The sequence below is a fragment of the Balaenoptera physalus genome (assembly GCF_965194825.1).
Source record: "Balaenoptera physalus genome assembly, chromosome: 1".
Taxonomy (NCBI): domain Eukaryota; kingdom Metazoa; phylum Chordata; class Mammalia; order Artiodactyla; family Balaenopteridae; genus Balaenoptera; species Balaenoptera physalus.
In genome coordinates, this window is record NC_138882.1 from 170,110,919 (window position 1) to 170,129,817 (window position 18,899).

General features: G+C 49.1%; 1 protein-coding gene across 7 annotated transcripts in view; it reads right to left on the reverse strand.

The window, feature by feature from the left end:
- AZIN2 (antizyme inhibitor 2) overlaps window positions 1-18,649 on the reverse strand; it is a 47,441-nt gene extending 28,792 nt beyond the window's left edge. For 4 of the 7 annotated variants that reach the window (XM_082424643.1, XM_082424642.1, XM_082424641.1 and 1 more), the window contains exons 1-9: window positions 18,503-18,649; window positions 18,289-18,409; window positions 17,463-17,636; window positions 15,798-15,971; window positions 6,812-6,984; window positions 5,678-5,812; window positions 4,719-4,884; window positions 3,344-3,506; window positions 2,032-2,144 (exon numbers count right to left, since the gene is read on the reverse strand). In XM_082424643.1, the coding sequence (XP_082280769.1) occupies window positions 2,032-2,144; window positions 3,344-3,506; window positions 4,719-4,884; window positions 5,678-5,812; window positions 6,812-6,984; window positions 15,798-15,971; window positions 17,463-17,567 (1,029 nt within the window). In that variant the 5' untranslated portion in view covers window positions 17,568-17,636; window positions 18,289-18,409; window positions 18,503-18,649. Of the gene's footprint in view, window positions 1-2,031; window positions 2,145-3,343; window positions 3,507-4,718; window positions 4,885-5,677; window positions 5,813-6,811; window positions 7,025-15,797; window positions 15,972-17,462; window positions 17,637-18,288; window positions 18,410-18,502 lie in introns of those variants that run through there. The other 3 variants (XM_082424644.1, XM_082424647.1, XM_082424646.1) reach the window with 2 other exon arrangements.
- Window positions 18,650-18,899: the final 250 nt, after the last annotated feature.

Consider the following 18,899-nt stretch of genomic DNA (forward strand, 5'->3'; position numbering starts at 1 on the left):
CTCGGCACAATGCCTTGCATGTGGAGGGTACTCAAATATTTGTTGAATTTTTAAAAAGTAAAAGAAAAGAAACAAAACGGAGTCATGCATATTCCAATGATGAGAAGAAAACCCTGAACCAAGGATTATGTTTAATATGAGTTTTTCTACCTGAGGTCCAAAAACAAAGTGCCTGGGCATGAAGAGCAGGGTACAAAGCTGCCATCCTGACTAGTGAGGGGCACCTTCCTTGGGGAAGAAAGTGCAGATACCCCTGGCCAGGCTGGGTCCCTCTGACACACTCCCAGCACAACTGTAGCTAACTGACTATGTGTGCTGTCACCTACACGGTATCTGTCTCCACGGCCACACCGCGGGCCCCACCCTGGGTATGGTCACGTGGCAGGACTCCTAAGTGGTTGACAGCCTGAAGAAGAAACCTCAGCACCCACCAGAGGAGGAGCAGCACAGACCACAGAGAGGGTCAGTAACATCCTGGAGCCCAAGTCAGGAACACCAGCTAGAGACTGATCAGCCAGAGCTCCTGGAGCAGGTGTGGGGCTGGGCTGGGACTACAGCCCCGCTCGCATCGTCTGCGGAGCTGATGAAGGGAATGGGGAGAGGGCCAGGGACGGCCTGCCACAGAAAGAAGGGAGCGGAACTGGGACTGGGAGGGGGAATGGAAGGGAGAGTAACCAGGAAGCAGCTGCTGCCTGCTGTGTAGCCCGGGGCTTGGCTGGCCTAGGCCTGGTGCTTCCTCTGTGTGGTAGGATGTGGGAGACCACAGGAATGCAGGCAATGCTAGTGCATCACCGTAGAAAACTGAATTCCTGAGCACGTCGTGAAGGCTTACTCAGACAAGGCAGCTATGGAATGAATATCCATCGAGTCGCGGGTGGGGGCGCCTGGAGGAGAGAGGGGCTCCCTCTGCCAGCAGTAGAGGAGGGGCAAGAAGAGCTACAAAGAGGAGCTAACATCTGATTGCCTCTGGAAAAACTAGTCAGCATGGAAACGGAAAGAAAAACAAAAACACATATTGAAAGCTCACGATGGTCTAGGTGCTAGTTAGGCACTTAAGTTTCCTTCCCAAAGCAAGACCACACAAAGGCCTGGAGATGTGAAAATCTTACAAGTGTGTCTGATTTTCTTTCCCCTCTTAACAACGCCCGCTAAAGCTGCCAGAGGCCCTGGGCTGGATTCTGCAGGCTAGAAGGAATGTTCTGTCTATTCCTATTCCCTTGTTAACATGGAAAACTCATTAAAGATGAATTTTTACTTCTAGGAATTTACCCCAGAGCAGTGATCAGAGATGGATGTCAAGATAGACCGACAAAGCTCAAAAACAGGAAACCAAATGGACAATCACTAGAGTTAGATTGGCTAAAATATTACGTAGTCATCAAGAAGCGTGTTGTCAAAGATTGGTTAATGGCAATGCAAAGAGCTACACCCCATATTAAGTGGGAAAAAAATCAGGTTACAAATTGATATGATCCCAACTTTATGGGAAAAAAGTATAATACATTTTTTAAAAGATTGAAAAGAAATCTAATGTTCGGGCTTCCCTGCTGGCGCAGTGGTTGAGAATCTGCCTGCCAATGCAGGGGACACGGGTTCGAGCCCTGGTCTGGGAAGATCCCACATCCCACATGCCGCAGAGCAACTGGGCCCGTGAGCCATAATTACTGAGCCTGCGCGTCTGGAGCCTGTGCTCTGCAACAAGAGAGGCCACTATAGTGAGAGGCCCGCGCACCGCGATGAAGAGTGGCCCCCACTTGCCACAACTAGAGAAAGCCCTCGCACAGAAACGAAGACCCAACACAGCCATAAGTAAATAAATAAATAAATTAAAAAAAAAAAAAAAAAAAGAAATCTAATGTTCAAAGAGTCTATCTCTGTGGTGGAATTATGGGTGATAACGTTCTTCATTCTTATTGTCTGTTTTCCACAATGCATGTGTTACTTTTTAAAAATTAGATAACAATACACACACACAAATGTTATTTAAATGCACCCACCCAGTTGAAAACAGGCCCAGTGGGGTAGGCTCACCTTCTGCAGGATGGGGGTAGGGCAGGTGTTGTCAAACAGGACTGAGTTGAAGATTCCATACTCGCCCTCACCGAGTTGGTACAGGATGGTCTTGGGGGCGGAACCGTTTTCCTCTGCAGGGAGGGGAGGGGAGCGGGAGGGGAGGGGAGGGGAGCGGGAGGGGAGGGGGCGGGGCGGCACAAGCAGCACATGAGGGGTTGGAACAATGGTGGGCTCAGCAAGGGGACAAGCTACTGAAGCAAGAGGGCTGCCCCTTCCTCGGCTATGAGGTGGCCAGCCTCCTCCTGTGAGAGGAGGTTCACTACTGTGTTGGAAACACCTTGCAGCTGAGCAACCCTGCCCAGGACACACTCCCTGCCTGCATCTGAGCGCCTCAATGCCCCAGCAAAGGCAGGAGAGCAGCCCACCCAAACTCAAGACCCCAAGAGGTTAAGCCACCTGCTCAGAGGCACACGATGGGGCAGTGCATGAGCTGGAATGAGAAGCCAGGTCTCCCGGCTGGACTAGAAAGTATAATCCCCCAGATGTGTAAAGGAGGCCAGAATTCCATCCCTACACACACACACACACAGAAGACCTTCCACCTGGAGCCCCCCACCCCTCTCCGAGGAAGAGCACACTGACCTCAGCCTCTCCTGCCTGGGGGTCCCAGAGCAGAGAAAAAAGCCCCAAGATCAGAGTCAGACCTCTCACTCAAGAGGCTGCTGGGAGGACTGATCTATCTGGAAGGTCAGGGAAGAGCGCTGATGTTGGCAGTGTGGACAGAAGAGCCTTGAGTCAGCCCAGCCTGGACTTGAACCCTGGCACTGCCCCTTATCAGCTGTGTGACCTTGGGCTAGTGACTCAACCTCTCCGTGCCTACGTTCTGTCGTCTATAAAGTGGGCTTAGACAAATATAAGTTGTCATTAATTACTTTCAAAATGTTGTGAGAAGCAGTAGGGTGGGTAAGAGCCTGTACTTTGGAGAGAAGACAAACACGGGGTGAAATGCAGGCTTTACCACTTACTAGCAATTAAGCAATTCACTTGTATTCTCTCTGGCTCTCAATTTCTTCATTTGTACAATAGGGTTAATAAAGCATCTGTTCTCCCTAAGGTTGCTCTGATCTCAATCTTCACAAAATATAAACATGCATAGGAAAAAAAAAGATGCTAAAGAGTGTCCTGGGGTGAGGAGACTTGATTGTAAATTTCCCTAAAGCAAGGACCCATTTTCCAGATTCCCCCACCCCTTAAAATCAGACCCGGCTCAGCCAGCCACTGTCCCTGGCTTTAGGGAAGAATGGGGCTCTGCTGCCCACCTGGCACCTACCCTCCCTGCCAGGCTGTTCCAGAAGAACCTCCTTCTTGGCGATGATGCTGGCTGCCAAGGTGAAGGCCGAGGTCACATAGTAGCGCCCCAGCTTGGCAAGGATGTCCACACCACAGCCCTCCGGGAAGTACAGGTCCAAGGCTGAGTTGACCACAGAAGAAATCTGAGAGGATGGGGGACAATTACATGTTTGAAATGTGGGATTTATGCTGAAGACTTGCTGCAGCTCCAAGTCTATTTCTTGAAAGCCTCTCTGATTTCAGGTTACCCCAGCTGGTAACCACGGACAGCTGGAGAAGAAGGTAGGCAGAGACAGAGCTGGGTCAAGACCCTCACACTTGTGTAAATCACCCTTCAATGACCCTACAATGGGAAAAGACACTCTTAATCTAACACTTGGTACTCAGATTCCAGAAGCCCTGACGTGGATTTTTCTTTCCTAAATAACCAATATGCTAAATAACACATTTTTTAAATAGAAACTACAGAGAAGGAAAAAGAAGATCAAAGTCACCCCTAATTCTATTACCCAGATTAACCTAATCAGTGTTAACTTTTTGGAGTAGCTCCTTTAATTCCTTTTTATACAAACCTAAAAACCTGATTTTTTTATTATAAACATGATAGAGCTATAATTATATGTTTTTATAAACTGTTTCACTCAATAAACTGAATGACCTCCCCATGTGTGTAAATGTTTTCACCATAAGAATATACCATAATTTAACCAATCCCTGAGTGCTATATGGACCAAGGAAGTCCACTGGACTTCTGTTATGAAGAATGCTGCAATGCTCATCTTTGAAGCTAATTCTTAGTGTCCATCACGTATTATTTTCTTAAATTCAGTTCCAAGATGTGAGTATTCCAGGGCAAGGCACTTACTAAGGAAAAGCGACCCCTAGTGGTTCCAGTCGGGATTGCAATGACACGTTTTTCCTGATTTCACCTTTCAGATGGGAGGAGACAGACGGACTAGGAGTGGACAGAAGGTTGGCTTTTCCTTCCCCTGCCCACTTGACTTCTCATCAGTCCGCCGGAGGGTGAATAGGGCACACCCAGACCCTCAGAAAGCCTTATGACTTATGCAAATATGGCCTGGTTAAGCCTCAAATAGGTGCATGGACGGAGTCAGGCAGAGCTGGGTACGCAGCCGGCTCTGCCGTGGACTCAGGAAGTGAAGTAACGTCTGCGAGCCTCAGTTTGCTCAGCTGTAACATAGGGTTAATAATAATATAATCCAGGTAAAGCACTAAGCACAGCACGTAGCACCTGGGACCCACTCCCAGTGGGCTTCCTGGGATCATTATAACCCTCCCCGCCCCCATCCCCACCCCCACCAAGCCCAGTGTGACACTTGCGATCCCAGGGTTACCTCTTCGAATCTCACTTTGGCCCCCTCCACTCCAGGGAAGCCGCCGCCAAGGTCCAGGATGTGCATCCTGTGGCCCAGCTCAGCACCCATTTCAAATACAAGCCGGGCGTCTGCGATGGACTGAGCGTAGGCCTGAGGGTCAGGACAGCCACTGCCAATGTGAAAACTGGGAAGGGAGGAAGAGCCTCGGCTTACACACAGGGGCCCAAGTACCACCACCTCAGTCCCAGCCAGGAGCAACCTTGGCCGAGCACACTGGATGCTGTGCCCATTTTCCAGATATAGTGACTGTGGGCATAAAAGGTTAAATGGGCTGCCAAGGGCCATGTGGCAAGTGAGGAGTGGACAGGAGACTAGATCCAAGGTCCCTTGGCACTTGGCGCCCCCCCCCATCCCTCCATGCTGCCCCCGGGGCTGAGCCTTCTGGGGTGAGGGCTAGGGCCCCAGATTCAGCCACATCTGATGTACATCTCACTCAGCAGTCTGACATGCTGTGCTTCAGTTTCCCCGTCTATAAAGTGGGGATAAGATCCCACAATTATGGGATAGTGTCCATGAAGCATTTAGCAGAGTGCCTGGCCAACCTAAGTGCAAAAAAAAGGAAAGCTATATTGTTAGGTCATAGTTCTTGCTTCTTCCATATCCCCTACCAGAAAAGAGGCAGAGCCAAGGTGTGCCTGGACGACATTTGGCCTCAGGCTGGGAAAACTCCTGCAAAGCCAGGTCCCTCCTGGAACCTCCTGGGACAGGACCTTCTGCAGACTGTGGGGTTGGGGCAGTGGGACACTCCAAACCTTCTTTCCAAAGGGAGGAAGCTCTCAAATGGCAGAATTCTAGGCCCAGGGACAGGCCCTCCTTGGAGACACTGAGGGAGGTCTCACACAGAGTTGATTAAGTCCTGGGAAAGAGGCAGTGGGCAGCGGGCGTGGGTGGTGATGGCGGGGCTCCTGGGCACTCACCTCACACCCACCACCTCTACGTGGTTCCTCTTGGCATCTTCAAGCAGGTGTCTGCAGGATTGCAGCGACACTCCGAACGTAAGGCTCAGGCGGCTCCGGGAGTGGGAGTCATCGGTGGCAATGCACAGAACCATCCTGAGGAGACACGCAGCACCTCTGCGGGGGGCGCCAGGCCTCACCCCCCCACCCCGCCCCCGACCAAGCCTTCTCTAAGTCAAGGGGCGTGAACCCTCACGGCTCAGAGCTACCCAACCCCACAAGCCCCTGGACCCCTTCCTCTCCCTGCACAGCCAGTCAGCCTCTGAGTCCTGTCCAATCCATTCCCTAAATGTCCCTGGGCCCTTCCCTGGGGCCCCTGCCCTGCTCCCGACCTCACCAGTTCTCCTCTGGGCAGCCCCACTTCTCCGAATCAGCCTTAACACCAGCCAGGCTTTTCCAACTTCTCTTGTATCGGGGGGACCATTTTTTAAACACAGTCTTATTGAGAACCCCGATATCCCCAATATGTAAAACAGACAAAATGGAAGCTGCTTTGGGTGAACTAGAGTGGCCCGCCATCTGGCTCCCCAGGGTGTCCAGTGACCAGGTGAGAGGCACAGCCTGAGCAAGATGTCCAGCCCTGACCCCTCCCAAAGCCCACATGCGTTGGGGTCCCTGCCCTGTGACAAGCGTCATTCACTTCTCCTTCTCCCCTTGCACATGGTATGTTCCAGCCACACCAAATTTCTGCTTATCCCTCAAATGCCCCATGCTGCTTCTGGCCTCCATGCGTTTGCTCACGCAGTTCACTCTGACACACTGTTTATGCCCTCCCCAGATGCTGGTCACTCCTCAAGGCCCTCCTTAAATGCCACCTCCTCTGTGAAACTTCCCCAACCACCCCCTCTTGCTTCCTCTGCCGTGACTTTGACCTCCGTAGTACCGTGGGCTTTGCTCTGCCTGGCCGGTAATCCATCATTTCTACCTCTGTCCTAGTCAGGCTCTACATCCTGGGTCCAGTCCAGGAGTGCCTGCCCCAAACTCCTGTGACTCCGGCCGGGTCCAAGGCAGGGTCCTCAGCCCCGGCCCCATTCCTCCCACTCCCTCTGCCCTCACACACAGCCCAGCCTCCCACATGAGTGCTTCTCAGCTTACTTGGCACTGGGGTGGCTTTTTACCACCTTTGCCAGCTCCATCTCGTTGTCAAAGCTCAGCAGCCGGACCCCATGCTTGGCAGCATACTTGATGTGTGCAATTTGCTTACAGGGGTTGGCGTAGATGATCTCACTGGCGGGGACACCAATATGCTGGACCAACTCCATCTCTGCCTGTGGGATCCCAAAGGTGGTGGTGAGGAAGCACCAAAGCCTGCTGGGCCCACAGAGGCCAAGGAAGCACAGATGAGGCGCAAAGTCATGGCTGTGCCTGGGGAGGTCCATAAAAAGTGGGCCTCACTTTTAGACAACAGGTATACAAAAATCAGGACGCACGCTGGTTCACCATTGACAGGCAGGGCTGCCATGTACAGCTGTGTGGGTGGTTTACTGCACAATCCTAGGGAGGGAGGGGTCCCGTTCAGAGAATACATGGTAGATTTGTATGTTTATTACGACTTCCTAACAGTAAAGCATCTTGCTCTAACAGAATCAGTATATTTATTTACAACGATTAAGTGTCTTAAGGAAAGGATACATTTTCTAATTCACACAAAGACACTCTACAGATTCATGGTAGCCCTGAAAACAGGTTTCTGACACATTTTCCTGGCAGATTTAAATGTTTAGAGACTATCACTTGATGTATTAGAAAGTTCACCAGACCAATAGTCTTTTTGACACAGGTCATCCAACATCCAAACACCTGCTCTGTGCATGGCATGGTGCTGGGTGGCTCCAGCAAGGCCCTCTCCCCACAGGGCCTCCTCTTCCTCACCTTTCCAGAACAGTGCTCCACCTGATTGCTGCATTAATGATCCAGACAATGATAATGATGATGGTGAAAGCAACCATGGTCACAGAGCACCTACCACAAGCAGGCACTGAATGAGAGGTTTTACATCAGGTATTGGCAAACTTTTTCCATGAAGGGCCAGAGAGTAAGTATTTTAGGCTTTGTGGGCCATATAGTTTCTGTACAACTACTCAAATGTCTTTGTAGCACCAAAGCAGCCACAGATAATGCATAAGAGAATGAGCATGGCTGTGGTCCAATAAAACTCTACAAGTCCCACCATCCATTGTTTGCCAACCCTTGCTTTACTTATTTATTTATGTATGTATGTATTTATTTATTTGGCCTCGCCGCACACCTTGTGGGATCGTAGCTCCCCGACCAGGGATCAAACCCGTGCCCCCTGCAGTGGAAGCACAGGGTCCTAGCCACTGGACTGCCAGTGAAGTCCCCAACCCTTGCTTTAGATTCACTCTTTTATTTACTCCTTACAATACACCACCAGATGGTATTAGCTCCATTCTATAGAGAAGGAAACATGCTCAGAGAGGCTATGCAGCAAGTAGGAGGCAGAACCAACTTTCAAACTCAAGCCTGACCCTCCATGATTAAGAAGGTGGCAGTTTGGAAGCACGGTAGGAGACACAGGGCCATCTTTAGCCATCCCAAGTTTGTAATAAGACTGTAATTTTAACGTAGCAACTTTTCAGCATGAGGTATTTTTGTGCATTATCTAATGCAATGCCTATAACTATCCTATGAAATATTTATCGGCCACATTTTACAGAGGACAAATTGAGTTCAAAGAAACCCACTTGCCTTGGTGACACAGCCAGTGAGTAGCAGAGGGAGACACAAAGGTCCACCTCCAGAGCTGGAACTGCTGTCATCACAGCTTGCTTCCAAAGACCCCACGTCTGAGCAGTTATGAAAATGCGGTTTTGCTCCCTGCCTCACCCAAGAGGTGAGAGGAAGCAGCAATGGTAACACTTTGGGGACCTGTGGTTTAGCTTTGATTAAAATTATTTAAGTAATAACCATTGTCATTCATTAAAGGATTACTGTATGCCAGCCATTGCATTAAATATTTTATAGACATTCTCATTTCATCGCCATGTTAATCTTATGAGGCAGGAAACAGAGGCTCAGAGAGGCCTTAAGTGACTTGTCCAAAGTCACACGGCTTACAAGTGGCACTGCTAGAATTCTAACCCAGGACCGTCCGACTTTAGCACACCAGCTCTTAACCACAGCACTTCAGTGGAGAAGACACCTTGATGCTGAATTGGCAAGTGTGTCTAGAGCATCTATTGAGTTGCCAGGCTTTGAGACAGGTGCTAATGAAAACAAGTGGTGAGTAAAGCAGACAGGGTCTCTGACCCTGTGGAGGTTTCAGGCAGATGGGAAAGAAGGGGAGGAATGAATGAACACTGAATAATAATAGGATTACAAATGGATAAGAGCCATGGAGAAAAAGTACGGGATACTAGAGAATGTGGGATGGGGAAACCTGGATGTGAGGGGGTGACGGACAGCTTTCTGAAGGTCAGAAATTTAAGCTGAGGAGGAGGTGTGGAGAAAAGGGAACCCTCCTACACTGTTGGTGGGAATGTAAATTGGTGCAGCCACTATGGAAAACAGTATGGAGGTTCCTTAACAAACTGGAAATAGAGTTACCATATGATCTAGCAATCTCACTCCTGGGAATATATCTGGAAAGGACAAAAGCTCTAATTTGAAAAGATACATGCACCCCAATGTTCATAGCAGCACTATTTACAATAGCCAAGACATGGAAGCAACCTAAGTGTCTATCAACAGATGAATGGATAAAGAGGATGTGGTGTGTGTGTGTGTGTATATATATATATATATATATATATATATATATATATATATATATATATATACACACACACACAATGGAATATTACTCAGCCATAAAAAAATGAAATTCTGTCATTTGCAGCAATGTGGATGGACCTAGAGATTATCATACTAAGTGAAATAACTCAGAGAAAGACAAATACCATATGATATCACTTATATGTAGAATCTAAAATATGATACAAATGAATTTATTTACAAAACAGAAACAGACTCACAGATATAGAAAACAAACTTATGGCTTCCAAAGGGGAAGGAAGGGAGGGAGGAATAAACTGGGACTATGGGATTGACAGATGCATACTTCTGCATACAAAACAGGTAAACAACAAGGATTTACTGTATAGCACAGGGAACTATATTCAGTATCTTATAATAAACTATAATAGAAAAGAATTGAAAAAAAGAATATAGATATATACATATATATGTATAACTGAACCACTTTGCTGTACACCTGAAACTAACACAGTACTGTAAAATCAACTATACTTCAATCTAAAAAAAAAAGAAAGAAAGAAATTTAAGCTGAGCCCCATAGGAGGCCTGGGCCGGGCTGAAAGGGAAGGAAAGAATGTTTCTGGTAGGAGAAGTGGCCTGTGCAGAGGTTCTGAGGCAAGAATGTACTCAGCCTGAGGGAGGAACAGAGAACGCTGGGGTGGCCTGGGCAGGGTGACCACCGTGGGGGACGATGAGCTTGGAGGGATGCAGGCAGAGCCAACAGGGAGACCAAGAAGGCTGCTGTGATTTATATTTGACCCTGCCAGTGGTGGGAAACAGTTTGAGGGGTCTCAAGAGGGAAAAGGACATGATCAGATGGGCATTTTGAATGCAAGGTCTAAATGCATGTCACTGTGGCTACCGTGTGAAAATGGACCAAGGAAGGGCCTAGGAGAATTCTGGGAGACACTCACAACCTCCCTGGGAAACAGGACAGGCTGCATAGAAAGGGGGGTGGTGTCATCTGTAGGCATGGCTGGCAAACTTGGTGAGGGACTGCACATGGGGATGTGGGGTTAGATGTCTGAGGGGGACTCCTCGCCCAGCAGGCCCAGGGGCCCCTCTCAAAGGGAAGATCATGAGTGCATTTGAACACACTGGGTTCCAGGCATCCTGTGGCAACAAGTCAGCACCTGGATACATAGGGTCTGGGCTGGAGATCAAAACAGGGGAGATGGTGGCATATTAGGGGTATTTGAAGCCATGGGAGGAGATGAAATCCCCTACAAAGACAGAGAGTTTATAAGAGAAGGGAGCCTGAGCCGGAATCCAGAGGAACTCTCCCAGTTAGAGAGCAGGAAGAGCCAGCACAGGACCGGCAGAGAGGGGAGGAGAGAGCATCTCCAGAAGAGGCAGAACGCAGAGGTTTCTTATGCCATTCCTGTCAAAGCAAATCCTGTCTTGCAATTCACATCTGTGCAGAAGGAGACCTCTCCACTGTCAGAGGCACCCCAGGAGGGTGGAGCAGGCTCCCAGCAGCGTCCACTTTCACTGGATATGTTTCTAAAGTCTTTAAAACCAAGAGCACGTGTTGTTGTTGAGTACAAGCATACCTCATTTTATTTCGCCTCACTCTGTTGTGCTTTGCAGATATTGCAATTTTTACAAATTGAAGGTTTGTGGCAACCCTGCATCAAGCAAGTCTATTGGCACCATTTTTCCAGCAGTGTTTGCTCACTTCACGTCTCTGTGGCACATTTTGGTAATTCTTGCGATATTTCAGACGTTTTCAGTGTTACTGTATTTGTTATGGTGATCTGTGATCAGTGATCTTTGATGTCACTATTGTCATTGTTTTGGGGTCACGAACCACGCCCATATGCCCATACAGTGAACTTAACGGATAAATGTGTGTTCTGACTGCTCCACCCCTCAGCCATTCCCCATCTCCCTCCCGCTCGTTGGGCCTCCCTATTCCCTGACATACAACAACACAACCATATTGAAATTAGGCCAGTTAATAACCCTACAATGACCTCTAGGTATTCAAGTGAAACGAAGAGTCTTCTCTTAAGAAACTGCCACCCCACACTTCAGCAACCACCGCCCTGAGCAGTCAGCAGCCATCAACATTGAGGCAAGACCCTCCACCAGCAAAAAAGATTACGACTCGCTGATGGTTCAGATGATGGTTAGCATTTTTTACCAAGAAAATATTTTTTACTTAAGGTATGTACATTTTACTTAAAGTATTTTTTTAGACATAATGCTATTGCACACTTAACAGACTACAGTATAGTGTAAGCATAATTTTTATATGCACTGGGAAACTAAAAAATTCATGTGACTCACTTTATTGTGATCTTCACTTTACTGTAGTGGTCTGGAACCCAATCCACAATATCCTAGGCTAGGCCTGTGTTTTTAAAAAGAATGTGTTTCAATGGATGCACCTAGAGGTTATCATACCAAGTGAAGTAAGTCAGAAAGAGAAAGACAAATACCATATGATTATCACTTATATGTGGAATCTAAAATATGGCACAAATGAACCTATCTATGAAACAGAAATAGAATCGGGGACATAGAGGATAGACTGGTGGTTGCCAAGGGGGAGGGTGGGTAGGAGAGCGATGGATTGGGAGTTTGGGATTAGCAGATGGAAACTGGTATATATAGAATGGATAAACAAGGTCCTGCTATATAGCACAGGAACTCTATTCAGTATCCTGTGATAAACCATACGGAAAAGAATATGAAAAAGAATGTATATATATGTATAACTGAGTCACTTTGCTGTTCAGCAGTAATTAACACAAAATTGTAATTCAACTATACTTCAATAAAAAATAAATTTAAAAAATACTAAAAAAACAAAAAAAGAATGTTTCAAATGGGGAGTTGCTACTCAATGGGTATAAAGTGTCAGTTCTGCAAGAGGAATCAGTTCTAGAGATCTGCTATACAACATGGTGCCTATACTTAACAATTCCTTATTAAACACTTAAAAATTTGTGAGGGTAGATCTCACTTTAAGTGTTCCCACCACACACACACACACACACACACACACACACACACACACACACACACTTTTCATGGTGAGATCAAAAGCTAGGAGGACCAAGGACTGTCCCCTACAAGGTCTAAAAGCTTCAACATGGACAGATCTCCAAAATCTGCTGAGCTTAAAGCTATTGTAAGGGACTTCCCTGGTGGCGCAGTGGTTAAGAATCCACCTGCCAATGTAAGGGACATGGGTTCAAGCCCTGGTCCGGGAAGATCCCACATGCCGTGGAGCAACTAAGCCCGTGCAGTGCACCACAACTACTGAGCCTGCGCTCTAGAGCCCACGCGCCACAACTACTGAAGCCCGCGCTCCTAGAGCTCGTGCTCCGCAACAAGAGAAGCCACCCCAAGGAGAAGCCTGCACACCGCAACAAAGAGTAGCCCCACTCGCCACAACTAGAGATAGCCCACGCGCAGCAATGAATACCAAATGCAGCCAATAAATAAATAAATAAATAAATAATTTATTAAAAAAATAAAAATAAAGCTATGTGGCACAATACCTACCACGTGAACATCTTATATTTTGTTACAAAATCACAAGATATTTTCTATGTTTCCTATGGATCATATTTGTAAGTATTTTTCAAATACCATGTAGCCACCAAACTCAAACTCACAATGTTGATTATCTCTGGAGACATAAAGCTGACGTTCTACTTTTTTTTTGCAGATGAATCAACGTATTATTTGAATAATTCAAAATGAATGTTTAGAATAAAGTGCTCACTGGATCCTGGAGATTGTTGGGGACGTTGGCAAGAGGAGATTCCTTGGAATGATGAATGGAGGTCGGGAAGCAGTGGCTTAAGGAGTGGGTGCTAAGGGAAAGAGACAAGTGACTGCAGACAGGCAAGTGTAGACAACTCAGTTTGGCCATGAAGAGAGAGCAAGGGATTGGGCTGGGGGACGATGTGGTGTCCAGAGAAGGCATTTTAAGATGGGAGGATGCTGAGGGAGACAGCCAGAGAGGGCAAGGGATGGGGTAGGAGAGATGACATAAGGTCCTTGGGAAGGTGGGTGGGTGGACCAGAGCCCCGTGTAAGGCGTGGCTGGTGCCCTTGACCCTGGAGCCTGTCTGATGCATATCTGTACACCCAGCCCCAGCTCATGCCTGACCCTAGGTCAGTGGCCGCCAAAGCATGGTGCTGTACAGCGTGGCCACCAGCTCCAGCCAACCAGAAGAGGGCAGCCTCGGCCTTCCAAGAAAAGCTGTGCCACCTCTCAGGAAATGCACCCAAGGGCCACATGATCCCACCTACCAGGAGGGGTCTCAGCTCTGCCATCCCCTCCCCGGGGATCTTGGCAAAGACAGCAGTGATAAAGTCAGAGACCCCCTGCCATACTCAAGCGGCCCCTTCCCAGGGCATCCCACAAACCTCTGTGCCTCCTTTCCTTATACACTAACTGCTTCCTCATGGGGCTGTTGTCAAAATCACGGTGATAATTACCTCACAGGGTTGTTTCAAGAGTCAAATGAGATCATGTACAGAAAATGCTTGGCAAAGCACCTGACACAACAGGAGCCCTCAGCAAACAACCCCCACCCGACTTCTAAGCCCTACACCCCACAACTCTGCCCTTTGGAGGCCAGTCCTGAGTCTTGAGGGCCAGCACAGGGCCCCATCTCTGGGTTTCCAGAAGCAGAGGACTCTAGTCAGTGAGGTTTGGTCCTGTTCTTCACCCCTAGACCAAGGGGGCTGGAAAGGGGTCCCCTTCCTCCTCGGTCAGAGCAGAGACCCGGCATGCTGCAGGGGGCAAGTCTTGGCTCTGCTACCAGCAAGCTGTGTGAAGCTGACCCCCAGTTCCTCAACTGCAAAATGGCAATCTCTTCCCCTAGGCACCCCATGGGGCTTTATGTGGGGCATGCATGAAACCAGGTGTGCAAAACAAGAGCTGATGCAAAGGGGCTTCACAGGTGACATGAGGGAGACTCATCTACCACTAAGGACACTAACATGCGTCTCTGATAAAGGTGAACCTGCTCGTTCCAACCGTCCACCATGGTGTGCACCTCTCTCCCACCTGGAATCCCTCCAGCCTCCTACCCAGATGAGCTCTCCTCCTGTCTCCTCCAGATCCCTTTCTAGAATCCTCCTCACAACACCCAGCTATATTGCTGACCAGGGTTTAAAAGGGATTCCCCCTCAAAACAATCATTACTAAACATTTAAAAATAACTGTAATAACAATATCACAAACCAATGCCCACAGGCTTGCTCCCACCTCAGGACCTTTGCACTTGCTGGTCCCTCTGCCTGGAATGTTCTTCCCCTGGTTATCCACCTGGCTTGGATCCTTTGCTTCCTTCAGATCTGTGTTCAAATTTCAGTGACGCCCTCCCTGGCCAAACCATCTAAAAGTACAATCCTCTTTCCTGACATCCAGGTCTCTTCCCTACTTCCTTTTCCCTCTTTAATTTTCTCCACAACATTTACCATCTAAAATACCATAGACTTTCATTGTTTAACTTGTTTGGTCTTTAGAAAGCAAGCTCCATGAAGGGACCTTTTTTGTTTTGTTCACTTGCTAAATCCCCACCTAGAAAAGTACTTGACTTTAAAAAAAAAAAAAAAAAAGTACTTGACTCCCTAGTAGGTGCTCAATAAGTGTTGCTGAATGAATAACTATGTCCAAAGCTGTACTCTGAGGAAACTCTATAGCTAAAAGACTTATCAAGTAAGAATAGAATGGAAATAGATAAGCTGTGTATTCAACTCAAGGACAACAAAGTCTGTTTTACTCAACACTGTATTGCCAGCCCTACCTAGCACAGTGTCTAGCACACTGCAAGAGTTCAATGAATAGAGAATGACAGTAATAAACAAATCTAAAGAGAGCAGGAGGGAATTAAGACAACAGCATTAATCAAATCAGAAAGGCAGCAGAACTGGCAACAACAAAACTCTACAAGCATTAGTTAAGAAAATGTACAGTCACATGTTATTAATATTATAAAAGAAAAAAATAAAACCAATGATAAAACGGTGTTTTTGTTTTGTTTTAATTAGAAGAATACCACATATAGCTCTATGCCAAGAAGTTTGAAAATCTCCATTAAAAAGGTGACCCACCTACCCAGGGTCACACGTGGTTCCAATGTGGAACTTCAAGGCTGGCAAATTCCACCCTCATCCCTTACACCCCTTGCATGTGGGTGGCCCCTCCCAGAGGGCAGGGGCCAATTACAGGTCACTCCTGCTTCCCCAGGTCCACCCACAGCAGCTGCAGCCGGGCCATGCGGGTGTTCAGTAGGCAGTGAGGGTCAGTGTGCAGGTGGGGGGCAGGAGCTCACCTTGTTGGCACAGCTGAAGCCCAGTCCTAGCTCAGCCAGGACCTTCAGCACGCCCGGGCTGCTGTTGCACTTGACAGCGTAAAAGGGTCGGACTCGCGGCAGGCACTTCAGAAAGCAGAAGTGCTTTCTCACTACAGCACCCAGGTCGGCCACAAAGAAGGCAGCGACCTCTTCCTGCACAACAAGAAGGGTGAATATGAGACCCCACCCAGCTTCCTCCTAGTGCGTGCCATCCACGGTCCTCCCAAGTACCCTGCTCTAAAATTCTCTGGGGATCCCCAAGCCTACAGGACATTCGAGGCTCTGTGATCCAGCTCCAGTCCCTTCCCTCATTTCAGCTTAAACTCCAGCTCTATCCTAGATCATTTTCCACCTCCCAGCCTTTACTCCCACCATGTCCTCCATGTAGAATATCCTTCCCCCACATGTGTCTGGCAAGTTCCTAATCCACCTTCAAGTTTCAACTGAAATGCCACCTTCCCCCAAACCAATAAGGCAACTCCACCTTTAATGCTCCCACTGCATTTTGCACATGCTTCCAAAGTATCAGAGCTCTGTGTATATAGACATCTGTCTTCTCCAGAAAAAAAATAAATTCCTTGAAGACCCACAGCCTACAGCCACTGCCTTTCACATTTAGGTGTTCAATGAAGCCTTGAAGTAGCCCCACTGCCACTGCAACCCATGCCTGAGGACAACTGTTTACTGAGGGTTGAACACATATGAGGCCATTGGTGAGACCACGTTAATTAAACCTTTTCTGGGACTCAGTTTCCCTTTTATGCAACACTTTTTTACTGATGCCCACTTGGTGTCTGACCAAGCATACCTATGCAAGTATGCTAAGTATGCTTGGGTCTGCAAAAGAACCCCTTAAGCAATTACAAGCCCATTCAATAAATGCTAAGCAGGAGTTTCTACAAAATGCAGAGAAGGAGAAAATCCATGGAGAAGCAAAGTACAAAATCTGCCTGGGGCAATCAGGAAAAGGTGACAGGGATGAGTAATAAGTAATGAGTAGAAATAGGTAAGAGGCAAGAGAGGCTGGGAGAAGGGAAGAGGGAACAGCCTGGGCAAAGGAGTGATAATGGAGCACATGGAATCCTCGGGAAATATGAGCAGAGTAGTTCAGCTCTGATGGAGCATAATATATACCGTGGGAAAAGCCAGAAATGGGGCTATGAAGGCAGAGGAGTTCTGACCTGGATCCTGTAGGGAGTGAGAAACTGCCAAAGAATTCTGATTTTGAGCAGGGCTGTGATAAAGTTGGAAGGGGTGGGATGAGGCAGGGAAAACGTTAGGGGGTTTTTAGAGAGATGAGGCCTAAACTACACAGTGAGGTCCCAGAAGAACACACTGAAGGGTAATTTAAGGAGGCTGGATTCACAGAGCTTAGGGGTGCCCAGGTGTGGGAGGGGAAGTGAGGACTCCCAGGTTTCTGACCTAGAGGGCTGCGTAGATGATGGTAGTGTTGTTCATGAAGGCAGGGAACACAGGAGGGGCAGGTTTGGGGGCAAGGACCAGGAATTTGGAGAAAAAAAGAGACGTCTCTCACAAATAGAAAGGAATGAATACCAAATAAATGAAAGAATCAGATGAGGGCCCTAGGAGGCACCTGAGCCTGCTGGGAGAACAGAAGACCCATCCCCACTCCCAGGTCCTCACCGTGGTGGACTGTGAGGCCCCCAGAGTGAGCTGCTCCAGCAGGTCTCGGGTGCTGAAGCCCTCCTCCACCATCACGAAGTCCGCTTCACTCAGGTAGCCAGCCATGCCGAGGAGGAGCCGATGGGCTGGATGGAGCTGCCGCTGCCTCAGGCGCCTTAGTAAGTATGCAACACACTGCGGGAGGAGAGTGAGGGGGCCTCTGGGGGGCTGGCGTCAGCCGCACCCCTCACCTCCCCAGGCCAGGGCGCCCACTCCTGTCACACCCTGCCCCCAGCACAAGCCTGGGGAGCTTAGGTTCACTGGGAGGAGTGGGGACGATCAGGAATCCTGGACTGGGCCAAGTCATTATCTGCCTAGATGTCACTGCCTCTCCGAGCCTCAGTTTCCACATCTGTAAAATGGATGCATTGTTTTGGAGATCCTTTCCAGTTCTGAAATTAGGGTTTTGGTTTAAAGGGAAAGAATGAGAGAGAAGGTGCAGGAAAGCCGAGTGGGGAAGTTTCCAGGTGACCCCCCATCCTGACCACGCCCACCTAAAGTGGCTGCAGGTGGTCCCACCAAGGAGTCAGCCTGAGAGCTGAGGTTCAAGTCCGCTCTCTGCTGCGTGACCCTGGGTACGCCCCGTCCCCTCTCGGAGCCTCAGTTTCACCGTTTGTAAAGAGGGGCCGGGCTGGTCCTGACTTGCTAGGATGGTAAGCGTGCATGGGGGCTCCACATGGTGGGTGATGGCCGCGGGCTCTCGGGCAAGAACTGAAGGCTGAGGTTCTGTCCGGGTGAGCCCTCCTGAGTGCAGGGCCGAGGTCCCGCCCCCCCCAAACCCCCTTACCAAGCCCCGTGCTCCTTCGCGGGGGCCAGAGCCAGGCGCGCTGCTAGGGGGGGTCGCCGGTGACCTCGAAACTTGTGCAGCACCCCGAGGAGGAGTGGCAATTGCGGAGCCGAGGCCCCTGCTGAGAGGAGACAAGAGGGGCCAGGGAGCAGGTCAGCACTGGAGCCGAGAGCGCCCGCTCCCGAGGCTCCCCAAGCCTTTCCCCCGCACTCGCCTTAAAACGCATTTACACGGCTTCGGCCCATAGGTCTCCCCAGCGAGTGAAACTGCTCCTCCGCGCCTCCACTCGCTAGCTTTCCCCGGCTTGGGGCCCGCGGCCTGCTACCGCCCGCCCAGCAGCCAGCGACCCCACGCCCCGCCTTCCGCCCGCCGCTCACTTATATAAGCCCCACCCAGACCCCGCCCCTGAGCTCAGGCCCCTCCTCCGCTCGGCCCCCCTCCGTAGCCCTGGCAACTGGGTGCCACCATCCCATTGGTCGATTCCGACATAAAGCATTCAACCCTTATAGCCGGCTCTGCAAACGTGATTCTTAGTCCTACCGAGACCCTTCCGCCGCTACCCTACGCTGGGAAATAGGAACTGCAGGCCCGCTAGCTCAGAATCCCGAGCG